The sequence below is a fragment of the Saccopteryx bilineata genome, chromosome 3 (assembly GCF_036850765.1).
Source record: "Saccopteryx bilineata isolate mSacBil1 chromosome 3, mSacBil1_pri_phased_curated, whole genome shotgun sequence".
Lineage (NCBI taxonomy): Eukaryota > Metazoa > Chordata > Mammalia > Chiroptera > Emballonuridae > Saccopteryx > Saccopteryx bilineata.
The window spans coordinates 307,003,911-307,025,089 of record NC_089492.1 but is presented as its reverse complement, the minus strand read 5'-3'; the positions used below and the strand labels follow the sequence as shown (position 1 = coordinate 307,025,089).

Here is a 21,179-nt window from a genome sequence, read left to right as displayed (position 1 = left end):
AAATGAATATGATTTGTAATGATTTAAACAAGAGGATAAATATACTGCTCACAAAAATTAGGGGATATTTCAAAAATGAATACGAAGCGATAAAATATCCCCTAATTTTTGTGAGCAGTGTTTAATAAAACCATCTCAGTATGATCAGAAATACATGTCACACAATGTAATAGCTACTCATGATTTAAAGAGGGAAAAACTCTTAGTAAGCTGGGAATAGAAAAAATACCTTCTGTAGCCTGATTTAAAAAAAAAACGCTTACAAAAAAGCTACCACAAATATCTTAACTAAACGGTGAATAGCCAAAGTTTCCCCCCTAATATACACTCTCATCTGAGCTTTACCGACCCCCCTTCACTCTTTCTCTTCTCTTCCCTTGTATTCCCTCCCTCTTCCCTTGTATTCCCCCCCTCCACCTGCCACTTACACCAAGGTTTAGGCTGAGGTGCCCAAACCAGAAATGACCCTAACATACCTTTATGTCCATTTCCCCCACCATTCAGGGGCACCAAAGTCGTGTTCCTGATGAGTGGCTCAGTATGACTCCAGGTAAGATGAGGCTCGAACCAGGAGCAGGGGAGGGGCAGGAAGAGCTTGAAAACGTCCCCTGGCGCCCTCGCATTGCCTGTCAGTCAGCCTCCATAGAAGCTGAAGATTATTTGGTTGTTGTGTGGCTGGTTGAGGCTGAGTCCTCGGTCAGGGCCCTCTCCAGGCTGGCAGGCAGGGCGTTGATCAGTCTGTTGCAGAAGTCTTGGCCCAAAGACGTAAATCATTGGATTGAGGCAGCTGTTGAAGTAGGCCAGGGAGCTCGCCGGCAGTATCAGGAGAATAAGGATTCTGTGCTTATGCCCCAACAGGATCTCTCTGACCCACACCGTTACCAGAGGGCAATCAGCTGAAAGAGGAACCAACAAACAAACAAGGAGGCCACTACGGCAGTGAGGACCCATAATGGATGGCTAGAATTAATCATGTCTTTTCTATGGATCTTGGCAGCTACGAGCCTGTAGCAGATAGCAACGATGGACATGGGCGCAGAGAAGCCAATGATAAACTGGATGATCCCTCAGGTCGTCTGCATGATGATGGCCATCTCTGTCCTCTCTTCAGTGGTGTTAGCCCAGGATTTAAAGTCAAAAGTACACTGCACGTTCCCTTCAGAATCCCTTACTAAAGTCGTGAACAGGATAATTTGCGAGGTTAGAACTAGTGCAAGAATCCAGGGCACAAGAATCAACTTTGTAGCCAGGCTGACAGTGCGGTGGTTCTGGGCCCAGACGGGATGCAGGACACAAACGCAGCGGTCCAGGGCAATGAAAGCAATGAGGAAGACACTGCCAAACAAGTTGATGTCCACCACAATTAAAATTAACTTGCAGAGGAACCAGCCAAAAGGCCATTGCTGGTTTACGGCCATTGAGACCATGAGGAATGGCAGAGTGGCAATAAAAGAGAAGTCGGCTAGGGCCAGGTTCAGGTAGCACAAGGTGGTGACTGTGCGTGCCATCCGGAACCCAGCCACCCAGATCACATGCCCGTTGCCGAGGACGCCGAGGACACAGGTGGTCCCTTGGATGACCAGTGAGGTGATATTCAGAGCAGTGAACACGGGAGGCTCAGCGAGCATCTCAACAGATCCGTTTAGAGAGCTGGAGAAGTTGGTTTCCATCTTGCCCACATCTGAAACATTTCAGTAACAGGAAATTGGCCAACTGTGAAACCATCTTACAGCATTGCTACTCAGGCCAACCTCAACTTCTACTAGAGCTTCCTCTGCAAACAGGATACCCACTCGACTGAACCTATACATTTAACAGACTCTTGGCTGTTCCTTCGGGAAAGGACAGTTCTTCACATTCCCACGAGTATTAATATGCATTCTACCTGTTTGGCTGATCACTTAACCAAGGATGCTACAAGTCTCCTGTCCACCTTCAGAATCCTGAGCTGAGCATGTATAAACAACAGAAAACTGACGGGAGGCATCTTCAGCGCAGTGAGGGAAGCTCTAGACTCACAGTCAGTGGGGTCTCATCTTCCACCCACGACACAGTGCATGGACGCTGGCAGGCTCTGCAGCCTCTGTCAGCCCCAGGTCCTCCCAGACTCCCCTCCCCCAGACCCTGCCCCTTCCCTCTGTGGGAAACCTTGACCTATCGTGTTGTTCCTCTCACCACAACTCCTCTCATGGCTCTTGAAGATTGCATGGGTGAATATATTGTTAGGCTTAGAATGTGGTTTGGATTTGTACAATAGTTGAAGGGGGTCCCAAGTAGTTGCTGATAATATGTGTTACATCCCAAGAGACAGACCACAGCAAACCCAAAGTGAATTTTTTAAGTTTTATTGCAAACCTGCGCAGGGACTGCAGGCAACCCACGCAAGGGAACACTGCAGCCCCGAGCTTCTAAAATGGCTCCTTTGTATAGGGTGGCTATCTAGGCTGAGCAAGCAAGCAGCGTTTACAAGAGTGGGAGGGGTGCGGTTAGCTGACCTTGTTCTTGGCTAAGTCTCTAGGGTAGGGCTTCCTTGATCTGGGTACATAGAGTTCAGTGGAAAATATTGCTACATTTCTAACAATTGTTTATCTTTTTTCCTCCAGCCATGTACTGGATGTACTCAGTTTTCATGGCTGGTGGCCTGCACCGCTTGTCCTAAGATGTCACAATATGTAGCAATGTGTGACATCCTGTGATTCTGTGCTCGAGGAGGTGGGCGAAGGGGGCCCTTCTCTACATTCAACCCTCTGTTTTTCATTGTGTCTGTTTGCTATGGAGCTTTTTTTCATTTGGGATGCCAAGAGTTTTTCATCCATTGTGTAGCTTTAGTGTCTGCAGCAAAAAGAATATCAGATTACCAGATTTATATGGTTTATATCTGTGGTGGTCTTATTAGAGACCATGCATTACACTAAGTGCAGATCTAGTTACATAGATAGGGATCCAGTCGGACCTACACACAATGCCATCATGTGCATGTTTCCAGTTTTTCTAAGAATAAATTGATATTCCAAGTACAGTAATTGTTAAGTCCTGCCGAAGTCACATAGGAGGTAACTTGTAGAGGGAGGACTTCACCCCAGCTTGATCTGACTTCTGAGTCCTTCCTCCACCACAGAACTGTGACAGACATTGCTGGATTTCCACCCAACCTCCATTCCTCCATTCCTCCATTCCAACCACACTCAATTTTGTGTAGTTATTCACTCTCCAGTGAAGATGTTCCTCACCATCTTTGGAGCCAAATCCTGATTAGTCTCACTGGCAGCTAGAATTTGCTTTGCACAGGAGTGTTTTAGCAGGGGGTACAGGACTGAATTCTTAAAATTACATTAGAAGATATCCCGGAGGCCCTGGCTGGTTGGTTCAGCGGTGGAGCGTCGGCCTGGCGTGCGGGGGACCCGGGTTCGATTCCCGGCCAGGGCACATAGGAGAGGCGCCCATTTGCTTCTCCACCCCCCCCCCCTTCCTCTCTGTCTCTTTTTTCCCCTCCCGCAGCCAAGGCTCCATTGGAGCAAGGATGGCCCGGGTGCTGGGGATGGCTCCTTGGCCTCTCTGCCCCAGGCGCTAGAGTGGCTCTGGTCGTGGCAGAGCGATGCCCCAGAGGGGCAGAGCATCGCCCCCTGGTGGGCAGAGCGTTGCCCCTGGTGGGCGTGCCGGGTGGATCCTGGTCGGGCGCATGCGGGAGTCTGTCTGACTGTCTCTCCCCGTTTCCAGCTTCTGAAAAATACAAAAAAAAAAAAAAAGAAAAAGAAAAAAAAAAAGAAGATATCCTAGGGAGCTTCTGGGTTGCATTTCCTCACTCTTAAAATGAGAATCTGGCCCCGGCTGATTGGCTCAGTGGTAGAGCATTGGCCTGGCATGTGATTGTCCTGGGTTTGATTTCCAGTCAGGGCACACAGGAGAAGCACCCATCTACTTCTCCACCCCTCCCCCTCTCACTTCTCTCTCTCTTCTGCAGTCATGGCTCAATTGGAGCGAGTTGGCTCTAGGCGATGGTTCCATGGCCTCTGTCAGGCGCTAAGAGCTTGGTTGCTGAGCAATGGAGCAACATCCCAGATAGGGAAAGCATCGTTCCCTAGAGGGTTTGCCAGGTGGATCCTGGTCGGGTTGCATGTCAGAGTCTGTCTCTCTGCCTCCCCTCCCCTCATTGAATTTAAAAAAAAGGTGAGAACCCACAAAAATGTAGTGTCTGCCTGTGGACCAGGTCACACCTACAACTATTGCCTCTAGATTCAACCCGATGTCTGTGCGACTCACTTCTCCACTCCACTTGGCCAGACTTCCTCGCAGTGTGGACTGTGAGCTTTATCGGAAACATCAGGGCGGCTGTGAAAAGGCACGTTCACAAACCCACCTTAGCATCTCTTTGCGTAAAATCTGGGGTAACTTGCTACGGCCTGCTTCAACATTTGAGAATCATCTTAACCTCAGCCATTCCGCCTCCAGCAGAGAAACAGCAGTTTTTGAGCACTTTTTGTACATTTAATGCTTGTAATAACATTGCAAGACTTCCATTACGGTCCCTCTTTGAGCAAGGGAAGCCATGGCCCAGGGGTTCCAGCATTTTAGTCACCATCAAAAGCATAGCCAGTCAGTGGACACAGCAAGCTCTGAAACCAGATTGAACCGATCCCAGAGCCCCTGCCTTTGCCACTGTGATGATCTGATCTTAGCAGGACAGTTTGCCTCATTCTTTCCTTTTTTAGTCTCTCTTCTTCCTGTCTTCACTAGTCCCTTCCACCCAGTCTCCTATGGGATATTGTGTAACAAAGTGCAGGGTTTCTCAGTCCTTCCCTCATTGACGTTTGGGTGGAGAATTTTTTGTTGTGGGGGACTGTCCTGTACATTGTAGGAAGTTTAGCAGTACCGCTGTTCTTCATCTGCTAGATGCCATTACCAAGTCTCCACAGACTTTTCACAATGTCTCCTGGTGGAAAGTTAGTCACTGTTATAGTGTGGCGTGCTGGGCTCAGGAGTTAGGTCAGTCTGTATTCTAATCTCACAGACACCTGCCCAGTGACAATGAAAAATCTTTGAACTTCATTTCCTCTACAGAATGAGGTGATTTTGTGTGAAGACTGTTTTAAAGGTGAGGATTAGATGCGAAGAGACATGGAAATCCTGTTAGCTGAACCAAGTGTCTTTAACACACGGGAGCTCTTGGTGCTCACCAGCCTCTGTCCTGTGCCCTGGGATTCAGTCCGGGTTTACACATTGTGAAAACTCAAGTTCACATCAAGAACAATGCTCATAATCATGGTAATTACTACTTAAGAACACAGTGCATGTGCCAAGAGCTCCTCTTTTAACCCGCACTACAACTCCTCTCTTACGGTTCTTGAGGACTGCACATGTGAATATATGCGACTTTGTAAATATGGAACCACATAGATACAATTAGTGTAACCATTGTACCGATGAAGAAGTGAAGACAAACTGTTATATCAATTGTTGAAAGCCCCAGTTAGAAAGAGGTAGAACTGGAATTTGAGCTCCGCTAGATGATTCACCAGAAATGTGTTCCTAACCTCCTCCCACTTCAGACTCCTCAACAGGGCCAGTTCTCTCTACCCTCCCACACTGCACCTCACAAGTCATTCAGGAGATATAACATGCTCAGTAATGTCTAAAGCATTGGTTTTAAACTGTTGCTACAACAAGAAAGGATAATTTTCTAATGGCAGGTGGGGAAAGGCCAGTGAGGCAAAGTTGTAAAATTATGGGCCACTCTCTCAGTGCGGGCTGGGGGAGAACCTGTGTGCCACAGATGGTCCCCGGATGGATTATGATGGCTGCTATTTGGTGACTCTTAAAGGGTGCTATTCATGGACAATATAACTCCAGTTGCAGTGTCCTTGGTTTGGGAATAGTATCATCCCCCAGGCACAACTATCTCACTAGGCACCGTCTTTGTTCATTTGTTCATTCATTGTTTTTTTTTTTTTATTTAAAATACCCTCCACATTACTAAGTATGCTACAGACGACTGCCTAGTTCTTTCCGTGTTTTATCTCTATAGTGACTCTGTATCATAGAACCATTAATGTAAGCCTCATATGTGAGTTACAGTGTTTTTTAAAATGAAAAGAAATAAATTTTAATAAAATATTAATTAATTTTAATAATATAGCTTATTTAACTCAACACATAAAGAATATAGTTTAGCCTGACCAGGCAGTGGCGCAGTGAATAGAGCGTTGGACTGGGATGCGGAGGACCCAGGTTTGAGACCCTGAGGTCGCCAGCTTGAGCATGGGCTCATCTGGTTTGAGCAAAAAAAAAAAAATAAGCTCACCAGCTTGGACCCAAGGTAACTGGTTCGAGCAAGGGGTTTCTCAGTCTGCTGTAGCCCCGTAGTCAAGGCACATATGAAAAAGCAATCAATGAAAAACTAAGGTGTTGCAATGAAAAACTAATTATTGATGCTTCTCATCCTTCTCTGTTCCTGTCTGTCTGTCCCTATCTATCCCTCTCTCTGACTCTCTTTCTGTGTCTCTGAAAAAAGAAAAGAAAAAAGAATATAGTTTAAACACATAACCAATCTAAGAATTTTCAATGAGATATTTTGCATTTCTTTTTCATACTAAGCCTTTGAATCTACTAAATACATTTTGACTCTAGCACATCTGAGGTCAGACTAGCAAGAGAGCAATAATCATATGTGGTGAGTAGCTTCTATATTGGACAGTCAAGCTGTGGGGTTCAGGAAGTATCTGCCACATAGATGTCCAAATAATAATTTTAAATTGTCAGGCTTCGGATTTAGCACTAGCCAAGATCCAGTTCCTGTGGCCAGTTCCTGGCTTCCTGTGGAGTAACAGTCTGGAGCGCTTCAGCAGAAGCTTTATTGAAGGAAAACAGGGAGGGACAATGGGGCTCAACCAATCAGGTGAGAGAAACTCAGAGCTTCTTTCAATTTCCATGAAGTACTCTGGATATGTAACCAGCTCATTCTTTTTAGAAATAATATCTGAATATTTCCCTTGCCTCACACCTGCTATGGGAGACAGGAGTTCAGTCCTCTCAATGTCTGTGGTCAAGGATGCTGGGTATCCAGGCCCTTTCTCTTTCAACAATTCAGAAAAATGAAAGAAACAATTACTGAGATGACAGGATTTGGAAGCAAGCAAAAAAAACCAACAATTAATCATTAAACTAATACTTGTTTCTCTGCTCACACAAAAATTCTGACACCAAATGTGTGGGTTTGTTCTACATCAAGAAATTCTCCAATTTTCTGTGGACCTGAACTGGGTATCCTACAATTCAATTCAATTCTGAGACTGTCTCTCTGGAGTTAGGGTTAGGTTCCGCAAGTTATATTTTTACTTATTTTTTAGGCGAGAGGAGGGGAGATAGTGAGGCAGGCTCCTGCCTGTGCCCTGACAGGGATCCACCCCTCACCCACCTGGGGCCAATGCTAGCACCTGAGGCTGATATGCTTGGACCAACTGAGCTAGAGCCTCAGCACCTGGGGACATGCTTGAACCAATCGAGCCACTGGCTGCCGGAGGGGAAGAGGAAAAAAAGGGGGATAGGGCAGGGAAGAAAAGCAGATGGTTGCTTCTCTTGTGTGTTCTGACCAGAGGTTGAACCTGGGATGTTGGTACACTGGGTCAACTCTCTACCCACTGGGCAACCCAGCCAGGGCCAAAATTGCAAGTATTTTGAAGCCCTGTGGCAAGAACAAGAAACAAAGACCAAATAATTTTTTGGTATTTGAATATTTATTTTGAGTTCATATTTTGCCAATGTATCAGAATGTTATGTTACACAGTAGTTAGCAGCATGGGAATAATTACTTGCAGAAACCAAGAAAAAAGACTGAGTACTAATGCAGGTTGATTTATTTCAAAACAAAGACATCAGTCAACAGTTAGCCACAGTACTTTATGTGAAACATAAAGTCAAAATCTGAGGTGTTCATAAGAATATTAACCACAGGAGGGTTTATAAAAATTTTGGAAATGAGATTGACAGTTTAACAAACATGGCACAAGTCATTATTAATTCAGAGCTAATTTAAATTAGATAGTTTCTCAGTTGATACCTGGGTGTACTATTATTTATTGGTTCATTAATTATATAATTCCTTATTGAATGTCTATCACATGCCAGGCACTATTTTACATATACAATATCAGGATCCGTTCATGAACAATAAAGCCCAAACCCTGTCCTTAGATAGATTATATTCTTAATATGTAAAGATAACTATACCATGGACTGTACAGAGTTATCATACTTTTTCATACTAATAAATTTGACAGTACGGATAAAATGGCTAAATTTCTTGAAAGTCCCAGGTTACCAAAATTGACAGTAGAAGAAATAGAAAACATGAATAGTCCAATAAGTATTAAAGAAATTGAACATGTTTAGAAGTCTTAAAAGAAACCCATGACCCAACTGGCATCACTGATGAATTTCTTTATACATTTATAAAGGATGCAAAACCAGAGAATAGAATTAAAGGTATCACTTCCAGCAGTTTTTGCATCTTTTGATGTAAAACCTGACACAAACATTCAAGGAAAATAGAGCATATCCATCTTTACATAAAAATAAATGCAGAAATTCCAAACCTACTTTGTGAGATTAATTAGAAATATATAAAATACATCATGATCAAGTGTGCTTTATTCTAAGAATATAAAGGTTGTTTAACATTAAAAAATGAATATAGTTTATGATAATGTAAGTAAAAAGATAAAAATAATATGATCATCTTAATATATGCAGAACATGCATTTGATACAATTCAATAGTTATTCATGATTAAGAAAAGAAGAAAATTGTTAGTATATCAGGACTAGGAAACTTCTGTGGTCAGATAAAAAAAATAGCTGAAAAGAATATATAGCAAACATCTTACTTTATGGTGAAATACCAAAAATTTCCCCTTAATATACTCTCTCTTCTAAGCTTTACAGATTCCCATCATTCTTTCTCTTCTCTCCCTTTGTACTCTTTCCCACCTCCACATACCCCAGGGTATAGGCTGAGGTGCCAGAACCAGAAATGACAGCAATATACACATATGTCCATTTCTTCCCCCAAACTGGGCACCAAAGTGTTTTCTTATGATGAGTGGTTCAGTGTGGAGAATAGACTATTTACTGATATGTCTGCTGCCACATTGCTAGCTAAATCCAGGTAGATTCAGGCCAGAACAGAGAATGGTTCCCGTAAATCCCCTCAGAGACTGTCCAACCCCTCCCCTGTGCCCCAGGCATGCTGGTTCCTAGAATGGGCCCTCACCGTGACCTGGGAAAATATATAAAGCAGTTTTTCTTTATCTAAAGTGGTAATTCCCTAGTACCCCCAGCCATCCTGCCCTGTCCTATAAACTCCTTATTGCCTGCCATGTGGCACTAAGGACATCGATGTGATCTCACCCAAGATGAACCTCATATATGTTCTCTTAATAAACTCTGAATGTAATAATGGGGCTCTCAGCCTCTTTCTGTGGTGTCTTGCTGGGAAAATTTTACCTAACACTCAGTATGACCCAAGGTAAGATGAAGCTGGAATGGGGGGCAAAGTAGGAGTGGTCAGAGCTCAAAAATGACCCCAGTCACCTCCTCAGATCTCCTGTAGCTCGGCCTCTGTAGGAGGTGAAACAGATTTGGTTGTTTCACTGATCGGGTCTGAGTCCTCAGTCAGGGCCTTCTCCAGACTAGCAGGCAGGGACTGGATCAGTCTCTCTCGGAAGTTTTGACCCAGGAAGACATAGAGCATTGGGTTGAGGCAGCTGTTGAAGAAGGCCAGGGAGCCTGTTAGGCCTAACAGGAGAAAAAGGATTTGGTACTTTCCTTTCAATAGTGCTTTGATGCTGACTGTGTATAGGAGAAGACACAGTTGAAAGGGGAACCAGCAAATAAAGAAGGAAACCACGACAGCAGTGAGGACCCGTAAGGGACGGCTGGAATTACTCATGCCTTTTTTTCGGATCTTGGCAGCAATAAGTCCATAGCAGATAGCGATGATGGACATTGGTATAGTGAAGCCAACGACAAACCGGTTGATTCCAATGCTTGCTAATGAGGTGAAGAACTTCTGCAACTTCTCTTCTTCAGTGAGGTTACCCCAGAGTTCAGTGTTGAAACCGCAGTATTCCTTCCCTTCATCATGTACTGCAGTGGTGAAGATGACACTTGGCAAGGTAAGGGCTAGTGCAAGAACCCAGGGCACAAGGATCACTTTTTTAGCCAGACTTACAGTGCGGTGGTTCTGGGCCCAGACGGGGTGCAGGACACAAACACAGCGGTCCAGGGCAATGAAAGCAATGAGGAAGACACTGCCAAACAGGTTTGTGTCCCCCAAGAAGGAAATTAACATACAGAGGAACCAGCCAAAAGGCCATTGTGCTCTCATGGCATTTGCAACCATGAAGAATGGCAGAGTGGCAGAGAAGAAGAAGTCTGCTATGGCCAGGTTCAGGTAGCACAAGGTGGTGACTGTGCGTGCCATCCGGAACCCAGCCACCCAGATCACAAGCCCATTGCCCAGGACGCCGAGGACACAGGTGATCCCTTGGGCCACCAATGTAATGATCTGTGGAGCAGTGTAGCCAGTTGTCATCTTGCCTGCACCTGAAACATTTGACAGTGAGAATGTCAGCAGTGAAAGTCCCTTACAGCATTTCTGTTCAGGCCAACATCAACTTCCACAATAACTTCCTTTCCAAACCTCTGCCAGACTCCTCTCCAGCACCAGTCCTCCCCTCTGTGAGAAGCTCTGACCTATTATTTGGCTAGTCTTTAAAGTTTTAGAGTGTGGTTTAAGTTTATACTTAAAGAGGATCTTTTTTTTTTTTGGAATTTTCTGAAGCTGGAAACGGGGAGAGACAGTCAGACAGACTCCCGCATGCGCCCGACCAGGATCCACCCGGCACGCCCACCAGGGGCGATGCTCTGCCCACCAGGGGGCAATGCTCTGCCCCTCTGGGGCGTCGCCCTGCCGCGACCAGAGCCACTCTAGCACCTGGGGCAGAGGCCAAGGAGCCATCCCCAGCGCCCAGGCCATCTTTGCTCCAATGGAGCCTTGGCTGCAGGAGAGGAAGAGAGAGACAGAGAGGAGGGAGGGTGTGGGGGTGGAGAAGCAGATGGGCGCTTCTCCTATGTGCCCTGGCCAGGAATCGAACCCGGGTCCCCCGCACGCCAGGCCGACACCCTACCGCTGAGCCAACTGGCCAGGGCCTAAAGAGGATCTTGAATAGTTGTTGGTAATATGTAGCCCTGTGGTTCTGTGCCAGAGGAGGTCGGCGAAGGGGGCCCTTCTCTACATTCAACCCTCTGTTTTTCATTTTCTCTGTTTGATATGGAGCATTTCTCTGTTTGAAATGCAAAGAGTTTCACCCATGATATAGCTCTAGTGTTGGCAGCATAATGAATACGAGAGTAATAAGTTTGGTTGATATTTGTGAGGTCTTATTAGAGACCATGCATTATATTAAGTGAGGGTCAAGTTGTATATACAGGAAGTCCTGAGTTACAAGTGAGATAGATTCTATAGGTTTGAAAATGTTTAAGTATTTATATGCACAAAAAGGTAAAAATACAGCGGTAGAGCGTCGGCCTAGTGTGCGGAGGACCCGGGTTCGATTCCCGGCCAGGGCACATAGGAGAAGCGCCCATTTGCTTCTCCACCCCTCCGCCGCGCCTTCCTCTCTGTCTCTCTCTTCCCCTCCTGCAGCCAAGGCTCCATTGGAGCAAAGATGGCCCGGGCGCTGGGGATGGCTCTGTGGCCTCTGCCCCAGGCGCTAGAGTGGCTCTGGTCGCAACATGGCGACGCCCAGGATGGGCAGAGCATCGCCCCCTGGTGGGCAGAGCGTCGCCCCCTGGTGGGCGTGCCAGGTGGATCCCGGTCGGGCGCATGCGGGAGTCTGTCTGACTGTCTCTCCCTGTTTCCAGCTTCAGAAAAATGCAAAAAAAAAAAAAAAAAAACAACAAAAAAAAACTCTCTTAAGACAAACATCTATCTAAGTTGCGTTTAATAGGTAAATATACCTATTCCAACTTACATACAATGTCAACTTAAGAACAAACCTACCGAACCTTATTGTTCATAACCTGGGATCAGCTTGTATATGGGGATCCAGTTTGACCTACATACTACTATATTGTATAATGGCTATTATTTCTAGCTTTCATAAAGATACATTGATATTCAGAGCAATTATGAGACCTAGAAGGTCAGTTGTGTTAGTAAGTGGTAGAGGAAGGACTTCACCTCAGCTTGATCTGGCTTCCAAGTCCTCCCTCCACCACAGAGCTGTGACAGACATTGCTGGATTCCCACCTGACCTCTGTTCTTCTATTCTTCTGTGCTGACCACACTCAATTTTATTTAGTTTCTAACTCTTCAGGGAAGATGTTCCTCTCCATCTTTGGAGCCACATCCTAATTAGTCTCACTGGCAGGTGTAATTTGCTTTGCTTTGCACAGGAGCGTTTTAGCAGTAGGATATGAATAAATCCTGGACAATAATGCCAGGGCAAGATATCCTGGTGAGCTTTCAGCATAAATTTTCTTGCTATTAAGAATAAGAACCCAACCTGACCAGGTGGTGGCGCAGTGGATAGATTGTCAGATTGGGACATGGAGGACCCAGGTTTGAAACCTGAAGGTTGCTGGCTTGATTGTGGGCTCACCAGCTTGAGCGTGGAATCATAGACATGACCCCATGGTCACTGGCTTGAAGCCCAAGGTCAATGGCTTGAGCACAAAGTCGCTGGCTTGAGCAAGGGGTCACTTGCTCTGCTGCAGCCCCTGTGTCAAGGCACATATGAGAAAGCAATCAATGAACAACTAAGGAGCCGCAACAAAGAATTGATGCTTTTCATCTCTCTCCCTTCCTGCCTGTCTGTCCCTATCTATCCCTCTCTCTGTCTCTGTCCCCCCCCCAAAATAAGAACCCACAAAAATGTAGTGTCTGCCTCCTAACCAGATCACACCTATAACTATTACCTCCAGATTCAACCCGATGTCTGTGCGACGCACTTCTCCATTCCACTTGGCCAGACTTCCTCGCAGTATGGGCTGTGAGCTTTATGGGAAACATCAGGGCGGCTGTGAAAAGGCACGCTCAAAAACTCGTCCTAGCATCTCTTTGCATAAAATTTGGGGTAACTTGCTACGGCCTGCCTCAACATTTGAGAATCATCTTAACTTCGGCCATTCCACCTCCAGCTTAGAAACAGCAGTTTTTGAGCACTTTTGTACATTTAATGCTTGTAATAACATTGCAAGACTTCCATTATGGTCCCTCTTTGAGCAAGGGGAAGCCATGGCCCAGGGGTTCCAGCACTTTGCTCACCATCGAGAGCCCAACCCGTCTGTGGACACAGCAAACTCTGAAACCAGATTGAACCGATCCCAGAGCCAATGCCTTTGCCAGTGTAAACACTGCCTTTTAAGGGTCCCCCAAGATCTCCTGGAGATGATCTGACCCTAGTAGAACAGTTTGCCTCATTCCTTCCCTTTTTAGTCTCTCTTCTTTTCTTCCTGTCTTCACTAGTCCCTTCCACCCAGTCTCCTATGGGGTATTGTGTAACAAAGTGCAGGGTTTCTCAGTCCTGGCCTCATGACATTTGCATGGAGAATTCTTTGTTGTAGGGCCTGTCCTGTACATTGTAGGAAATTTATCGGCATCTCTGGCCTCCTTCTGCTTGAAGCCGGTAGCAACCCCTTCTAGATGTGACAACCCAAACTGTCAATGCCTCCTAAGGGTGAACATCATCCCCAGTTGAGAATCACTGTTACAGTGTCGAGTGCTGGGCTCAGGAGTTAGGTCAGTCTGTGTTCCAATCTCCTCTCTGACACATGCCCCATACGAGTGTTTAGTCAGGGACATCTCTTCAAACTACAGTTTCCTCTTCTACAGAAAGAATGGGGTGGTTTTCAGGTGAAATTGGTCTCTAGATGAGGATTAGATGAGAATCCATCTCTTATGCTGAACCAAGGGTCTTTAACACATGGACAGTCTTGATGCTGACCAGCCTCTGTCCTGTGTCCTGGGACTCAATCCTGGACCACGCATTGAAGAAGCTCACCGTCAGGTCAAGAACAATGCTCATAATAATCATAATTGGTACTTATGAACCTTTTGTATGTGCCACAGGCTCTTCTTTTCTTTTCCAATATTTTTATCTTTTTTTTTTTTACTTTATTCAATGTATAATTGTCTCATATTTCCTTCTTTTTAGGTAAATTTATTTGAATTAAATTTGCTGGTTAATAAGATCATATAGGTTTCAAGTGTACATTTCTCTTATTTTTCTTTTGTGTGTGACAGAGGCAGAGAGAGGGACAGATAGGGACAGAAAGACAGGAAGGGAGATGAGAAACATCAATTCTTTGTTGCAGCACCTTAGTTGTTCATTGACTGCTTTTCATATGTGCCTTGACCAGGGGTTATAGCAGAGCGAGTGACCCCTTGCTTAAGCCAGCAACCTTGGGCTCAAGCCAGTGACCTTTGGACTCAAGCCAGCCACCATGGGGTCATGTCTATGATCCCACACTTAAGCCAGTGACTCTGTGCTCAAGCTGGTGAGCATGAGTTCAAGCTGGTGACCTCGGGGTTTTGAACCTGGGTCCTCCATGTCCCATGCTCTATCCACTGCACCACCACCTGGTCAGGCTCAAGTGTACAGTTCAATGATACATGATCCATATATTGCTTTGTGTGCCCAACATCCAAAGTCAAACCACCTCCTGTCACCTTGTATTTGGCCCCCTGCACCTCCCCCCACCCCTTTCCCTCTGGTAACCACCATACCATACAGTTGTCTGTGTCTATGAGTTTCAGTTTTATGTCTCATATATGAGTGAAATCATATAATTTATAGCTTTTCTAACTGACCTTTTTGCTTAGCATAATATGGTCCATCCATGTTGTCACAAATGGCAGAATTTCATCCTTTCTTATGGCAGAGTAGACAGGAGCTCCCCTGTGAACCTGCATCACAACTCCTCTCTTATGGCTCTCGAGGACTGCATGTGTGACTATGGAAAGTGCTAAGCATACTGTGATTTTGTAAATACTGGATCCTGTTAGTGACAATTAGCATAACCGTTGTACCAATGAGGAATTGAAGACTGAAGCTAGTTACATTAGTCGTTTAAAGCCCCCAGGTAAAAGGAGGCAGAGCCTGAATCTGAGTTCGGGTAGATGGATTCCACCAGAAATGTGCTCATAACTTACCCACGACAGGACCAGTTCTCTCTACCTACCCAGTCAAAATCCTGCAAGGACCTCAGAAGGTATGATCAGCTTAATCAGCTCTATGTTATCCACTTAAAAATCTTGGTACAACTAGGAGGATGATTGTGCAGTGACAAGTGGGGAAAGGCCAGTGAGGCAGAGTTGTGACATCATGGGCCCACCCCATCACTGCAGGCTGGGTGAGAACCTGTGAGGGCAGTTGGTCCTCGGATGGATTATGATGGCTGCTATTTATGACTCTTAAAAGGTGCCATTCACTGGATAATTTATCGACTCCAACAACAGCACCTTTGGTTTGGGAATAGTGTCATCATCCATGACCCGGGCAGAGGAAGTAGCCTGCCCAATGCCACAATGATTAAGGGGGCAACTGGATTTGTGACCACAGATTTCACGTGGAGACACAGCAGTTCCCTGTTATTTGACTCTTTCTTCATCATGTTCATATTTTCATGCTTTGAAATAATTGTTTCAGTTCTGCTTTATCTTCTCACGTCGTAACCTCCTCCCCGTTCCTGCTCCCAGCTGATGCCCTTGCCTCATATTTCAGTGAGAAGATGGCAATAACTGTGAAATTTTTAGCCTCTTCTCAACCACACCCTCCAATCTACCTGTACCCGTTACAGTGAATAGAGGGTTCCTGTTCATCCCCGTTCATTCAGTGAATGAATCAAGACTTCTTGTTCATGTCCCCCTTCACGTTTGCTCTGGGTCCCTCTCTCTGTTCCTTTCCTGGGGATTTCCCTCCTGCGGTCTCATTTTCCTTTTCTGCTGACACATCCCCAAGACTTTCTACAGCTCATTCTGTCACAGACACACGATCACATCCCCTCCTTTCGCAATGAAACCATCTTTGGCCCCTGTTCCTTTCCAGCGTCAGCCCCATTCTCTCAAGAAACTTCTTTCAGTGAAGACGATTCACATTCAAACACTAGAGGGCAGTGTCTCCATTTGTCGCCTCCGCTTTTCTCGCAAACTCACTCCAAATTGACTTGGGCCCTGAGCGCTCCACAGACTACACTTCTTGTAAGGATGCTCACGGCCCGCATGCAGTACCTCCAATGATGCCTTCTTGGTTCTTATCCTGATATCTCAGCGACGTGGAACCCACAAACCCCTTCCTCCTTCTTAAAACACATTTTTCTTGTGCCTTTAGAGGATAAAATGTACACACTCTTGATTGTCTTGATAGCTCCATAGGCCACCTCATTTCAGTTTTACCTATTTGCTTTTTCTCCTCTAAATTTAACTCTCAATGTTGGAGTGTTCCAGGACTCGTACCCCTCTCTACTTGATTCCCCCCTTCTCTACTTGATTCAGAGATGATGTCACCTGTGCCATGCTTGTAGTATGGTATAGATAACTTATGATTGATGTGACCAGCCTTGGCCTCCCCCCACAGTTCTAGTCTGATATATGACCAGCTGACTCTTTTTATGTGTGTATGTGACAGAGACAGGGACAGACAGATAGGAAGAGGGAGAGATGAGAAGCATCAATTCTTCATTGTGGCACCTTAGTTGTTCATTGACTGCTATCTCATATGTACCTTAACCGGGGCGCTACAGCAGATCGAGTAACCCCTTGCTCAAGCCAGCGACCTTGGGCTCAAGCTGGTGAGCCTTGCTTAAACCAGATGAGCCCGCACTCAAGTCGATGACCTTGGGATTGCGAACCTGGGTCCTCCGTGTCCCCATCTGACACTCTATCCACTGCGCCACCGCTTGGTCAGGCTGACCAGTTGACTCTTGACATCTCCCCATGGAAATCTCATAAGCACTCCGGACATAACATTGCCTAAACCAAACTCCTAATTCATCTCCCCTCTCATATCTGCCACTCTCCCAATATGCTGTGTTGGTGTGGAGCCTAAACATCTGTTAAATTTTCAAATCTAACACTTATCCTTGATTTCCCTTTCCCTGATCATCCAATCCAATCCAAGTCAATTGATTCTATCTACAAAGAAACTGAGTCAACACCTGGAATCATTTTTATCACCACTACCTTTGTCCACGGTTCTCATCTGGCTGCACATTTGCACTAACCCTGCAAATAGCTTCTTCTTCTCCGCTTCCTCCTCCTTTTTTTTTTTTTTTTTTTTTTTTAAGTGAGGGGAAGGGATATATAGGGACAGACTCCCACATGTACCCTGATCTGGATTCAACCAGCAGCCCCCATCTGGGGCTGACGCTCGGACCAACTGCGCTATCCTCAGGGCATGAAGCCGACACTCGAACCAATCAAGCCACTGGCTGAGAGAAGGGAAGAGGAAGAGAAGGAGGAGAGGGAGGGGAACAGAAGCAGATGGCTGCTTCTCATGTGTGTCCTGACTGAGGATCAAACTCGGGATGTCTGCACACTGGGCTGACGCTCTATCCACTGAGCAAACCTGCAGGGCTGCAAATAGCTTCTTCTTACCACCGATGCTGCCCTCCCCATAATTCTCTCAGTGTAAGTCAAATAATCTTTTAGAAACACAAATCATAGCATAACATTATTCTGCTCAGCACCCTCCAGTGGCTTCTAAAGTCCTAACTCAAGCTTACCAAGCACTCCTGGGTCTGCCCTGTGTAGCCCTTGGACCTCACACATTCGCTGTCATCTCACACGCTGTGACGGAGCCACACTCATTTCCTCTGATTTTGTGCGTGTGCTGAGCTCACTGCCATTGCAGGGCTTTTGCATTCTTTGTTCCTTCTTCGCACTGTGCACTATGCCGTTTCTTTGAAGCTTCCCACATGTGGCTCTTTCTCAACATTCCTATCTCAGCTTAGATATTGTATCCGCAGAGGGGGCCTACCTGACCCACAGTGCAAAGCAGCTACCCCACACACAGCCTGTCTCACCATGTACTGTCCTTGTTTATTTGTCCATTTTGCTTTTTAAAAAATTTTAAATACCCTCCACATTAGTACGCATACTCCCCAAATCACCATTTTTTCCAGTGCTATCTTTCTACAGTAACTGTCTAATGAAAACATCAGTGTGAGTCCTACATGCAAGACACATGTGTGACTTGCAAATTTTTAAAAAGTAAAAGACATTTATGTCAATAACACATTAATTAATTTTAATTGTATATTTGACTTAACCCAACATAGCAAAAAGAATATAATTTGACCATATAACTAATATAAGAATCATCAATGAGCTATTTTGTATTCTTTTTTTTTTTTTTTGTACTAAGTCTTGACTATACTAAATTCATTTTTGCCTACAGCACCTCTCAGGTCAGACTAACAGGAGCTCACTGATCCTCTGTGCCGTGGATGCCGTATTGGACAGCCTGCCACAGAGTTCAGGAGGTGTCTGCCACCTAGGAGATGTTCAAATAAAAAATTTTAAATTGTCAGTCTTCCAACTTACCGCCAGCTGAGATTCTGTTCCTGTGGCCAGTTTCTGGCTTCCTATGGAGTAACTGGGGCTAGAACGCCCAGTTACAAATGCTTTATTGAAGGTCAAGGGAGGGGCAATGGGCTTGAATCAATCAGGTGACAGAAACTCAGAGCTTCTTTCAATTTCCATATAGCACTCTCAATATGTTGTCAGCATAATCTCCTTAGAAATTTAATGTCTGTCTATGCCTCTCACCTCCCACCTTCCGTGAGAGACGGGAGTTCAGTCCTCCAAAAGCCTATGGTCAGGATGCTGGGAGCTCAGGCCCTTTCTCTTTCAGAAATTCAGGAAAACGAAAGAAACAATTACTGAGCCAAGAAGAATGAGACACAGGCAACAAAAAACCAGAGATGACGGTTAAACAAAAATTTGTGTTTGTACTCACAGAACACTTCTGACACCAAATGTGTGGGTTTGTTCTGCACTAAGAAATTCTCCAGTTCTCTGCGGACCCGAATTGGGTGTTCTACACTTCAGTTCAGCCTGACACTGCCTGTCTGGAATTAGGCTCAGATCCCACAAAGTACAGGGCCCCGTGCCATGAGGCTGCCCCCACTTGAGTTGGCAATTGCAAGTCCCAGGTTGCAAACTGTTCTAACTGAATATCTACGAATCAGGTGTTGCCCTGGTCGTCTCCCTGGGTTTGATCATTTGTTAGAATGGCTCATAGAAGTTAGGGCAGTTTACATATGTTGACCTGCGTATTATAAAGTATGCAGATAAAAGTGAAGTGGTTACCAGGGGGAGGGGGATATGGGAAAGGAGGATGGGAAAGGGGGTGGGAGGAAGGGTGTAAAGAGGGACAAATATAAGGTGAGGGAAAATTATTTGACATTGGGTGATGGATATGCAACATAATCAATAGCCCAAAAGCTATAGAAATGTTTACCTGAAACCTATGTACTCTTATTGATCAATGTCACCATGTTACCATTAATTTCCTAAATAAAATTTAAAAATTAAAAAAAGAAACTAAGTATACAACTCATCAACAGCCAAATGAAAGAGACATAGAGGGCAAGGCATGTGGGGAGTGTGTCTGTGGAGCTGCCATGTTCTTTCTGGGGCACCACCCTCCCGATACCTTGATGTGTTCACTGTCCTGGAACGCCATCGAATCTCATTGTTCGAGGGTTTTTATAGAGCTTAGTCTCCAGCTTCTATCCCACCTCCCCTTCCCAGAAGTTGATGTATGAGGCTAAAAGTTCCAAAGCTTCAAACACTTGGTCCCATTGAGGCTTATCTAAGGGCCCACCAAAACTCACCTCATTAGCAAATATCCTAGTGTGATCAAAAGAGGCTTCTTATAAGTAAAATAAGACCCTTCTATTGCTCAGGAATCTGCAAGGGTTTTAGCTTTGTCCCAAGAACCTGAGACAAAGACCAGGTTCCTTTTTATATTATGGTGGTGCTAAAAGAAACAGTAACCAGCAATACAGAGAACGGATCCTTCACCTGACACCATGGCCAAGATTGAGCTTCTAAAATTCTGCCCCTGAAGAAGGTAATTTATGAATCTGAGGAAATGAACCCTTTCTAAAATTTTAAATTTTTTTAAATATATTTTTTATTTATTCAGTTTAGATAGGAGAAAGAGAGAGAGAGAGAAGGGGAGAGAAGCAGGAAGCATCAACTTCCACATGTCCCTTGACTAGGCAAGCCCAGGGTTTCAAACTGGCGACCTCAGCATTCCAGGTTGATACTTTATCCACCTGCACCACCACAGGTTAGGTGAGCCCTTTCTAAACTTTTAAGTACTATCAGAATATATTATAGTGTTGTTCTCAAACCCAGTGGATACAACTGTGGAGAAAGGTGGACAGACAGAAAACAAGAGTTCAAGAGAAACAGAGAATACAATTTTTTTTGTCTTCCCCAAATCCCTGTCCAATTGGATGTTTTCAAGTATAAGTTACAACAAACCTGTGAATCACTTAAACCATGAAGAAATTTATTATTTTGAAAAATTTGAAGGTAGTACGTTCTGAGTCTGAATAGGAATTGAGTTTAATTTAATTCTTCCATTTTATTATCCTATTGGTTTTCTTTTTGGGGGGATTTCTTGAAAATGACCACAAAATGGCTGCCACTGTTCCAGACATCACATCAACATAATTTCCAGATTCAGAAAAATTGACTCTATTCACACACCTCTCTCATTTAATGATGAAGAAAATCTTTCTAGAAGCTATACAGGACCTCTTCTTACCTTTTATTAGCAGAACTGAGTGACATACCCAACTGTAGATCAATCTCTGGGAAATTTGTTTTAAAATTTGATTGACTGAATTGGCTTAGGATGAAGGTACATTGATGCTTGAATAAAATGGAGTTCACTTATCAAAGAACTAGGGGTAGTAGGTATTGTATAGGTGTTGGCTCAAAAGAGGTGCTCCCTTGCTGGCTTCTGGGGATATAGAGATTAATCAGTTACAGGCTCTACCTTGGAGAAGCTGACCAAGCAGGTGCAGATATTAGAGAATGAAGTGCTTAGTCACAGAAGAGTGGGAGTCTGTGTAGCGCTAGAGAGATAACTGAGTCACTATGAG

General features: G+C 44.9%; 2 protein-coding genes across 4 annotated transcripts; both read right to left on the bottom strand.

The window, feature by feature from the left end:
* Positions 1-656: 656 nt before the first annotated feature.
* On the bottom strand, positions 657-1,670 carry FPR2 (formyl peptide receptor 2). Its single transcript, XM_066265252.1, is given in 3 exon segments — positions 657-759; positions 761-887; positions 890-1,670. Coding segments are annotated over 3 exon segments (1,011 nt in total).
* A 7,105-nt stretch (positions 1,671-8,775) lies between these two features.
* LOC136329272 (N-formyl peptide receptor 2-like) lies at positions 8,776-18,638 on the bottom strand. 3 transcript variants are annotated; one of them, XM_066265249.1, is made up of 3 exons: positions 18,601-18,627; positions 12,975-13,053; positions 8,776-10,598 (listed from the first exon to the last, which is right to left on the bottom strand). In XM_066265249.1, the coding sequence occupies exon 3, from the start codon at positions 10,585-10,587 to the stop codon at positions 9,589-9,591; it is 999 nt and encodes a 332-aa protein (XP_066121346.1). In that variant the 5' UTR covers positions 10,588-10,598; positions 12,975-13,053; positions 18,601-18,627; the 3' UTR covers positions 8,776-9,588. The 3 variants fall into 3 exon arrangements, with proteins under 3 accessions (XP_066121346.1, XP_066121347.1, XP_066121348.1); XM_066265250.1 differs by lacking the exon at positions 12,975-13,053 and having other exon boundaries at positions 18,601-18,638; XM_066265251.1 differs by lacking the exons at positions 12,975-13,053; positions 18,601-18,627 and adding an exon at positions 17,781-17,825.
* Positions 18,639-21,179: the final 2,541 nt, after the last annotated feature.

Bases quoted from the DNA above. Each gene is read 5' to 3' on its own strand.
- LOC136329272 (XM_066265250.1), bottom strand. From the start codon at position 10,587: ATGACAACTGGCTACACTGCTCCACAGATCATTACATTGGTGGCCCAA.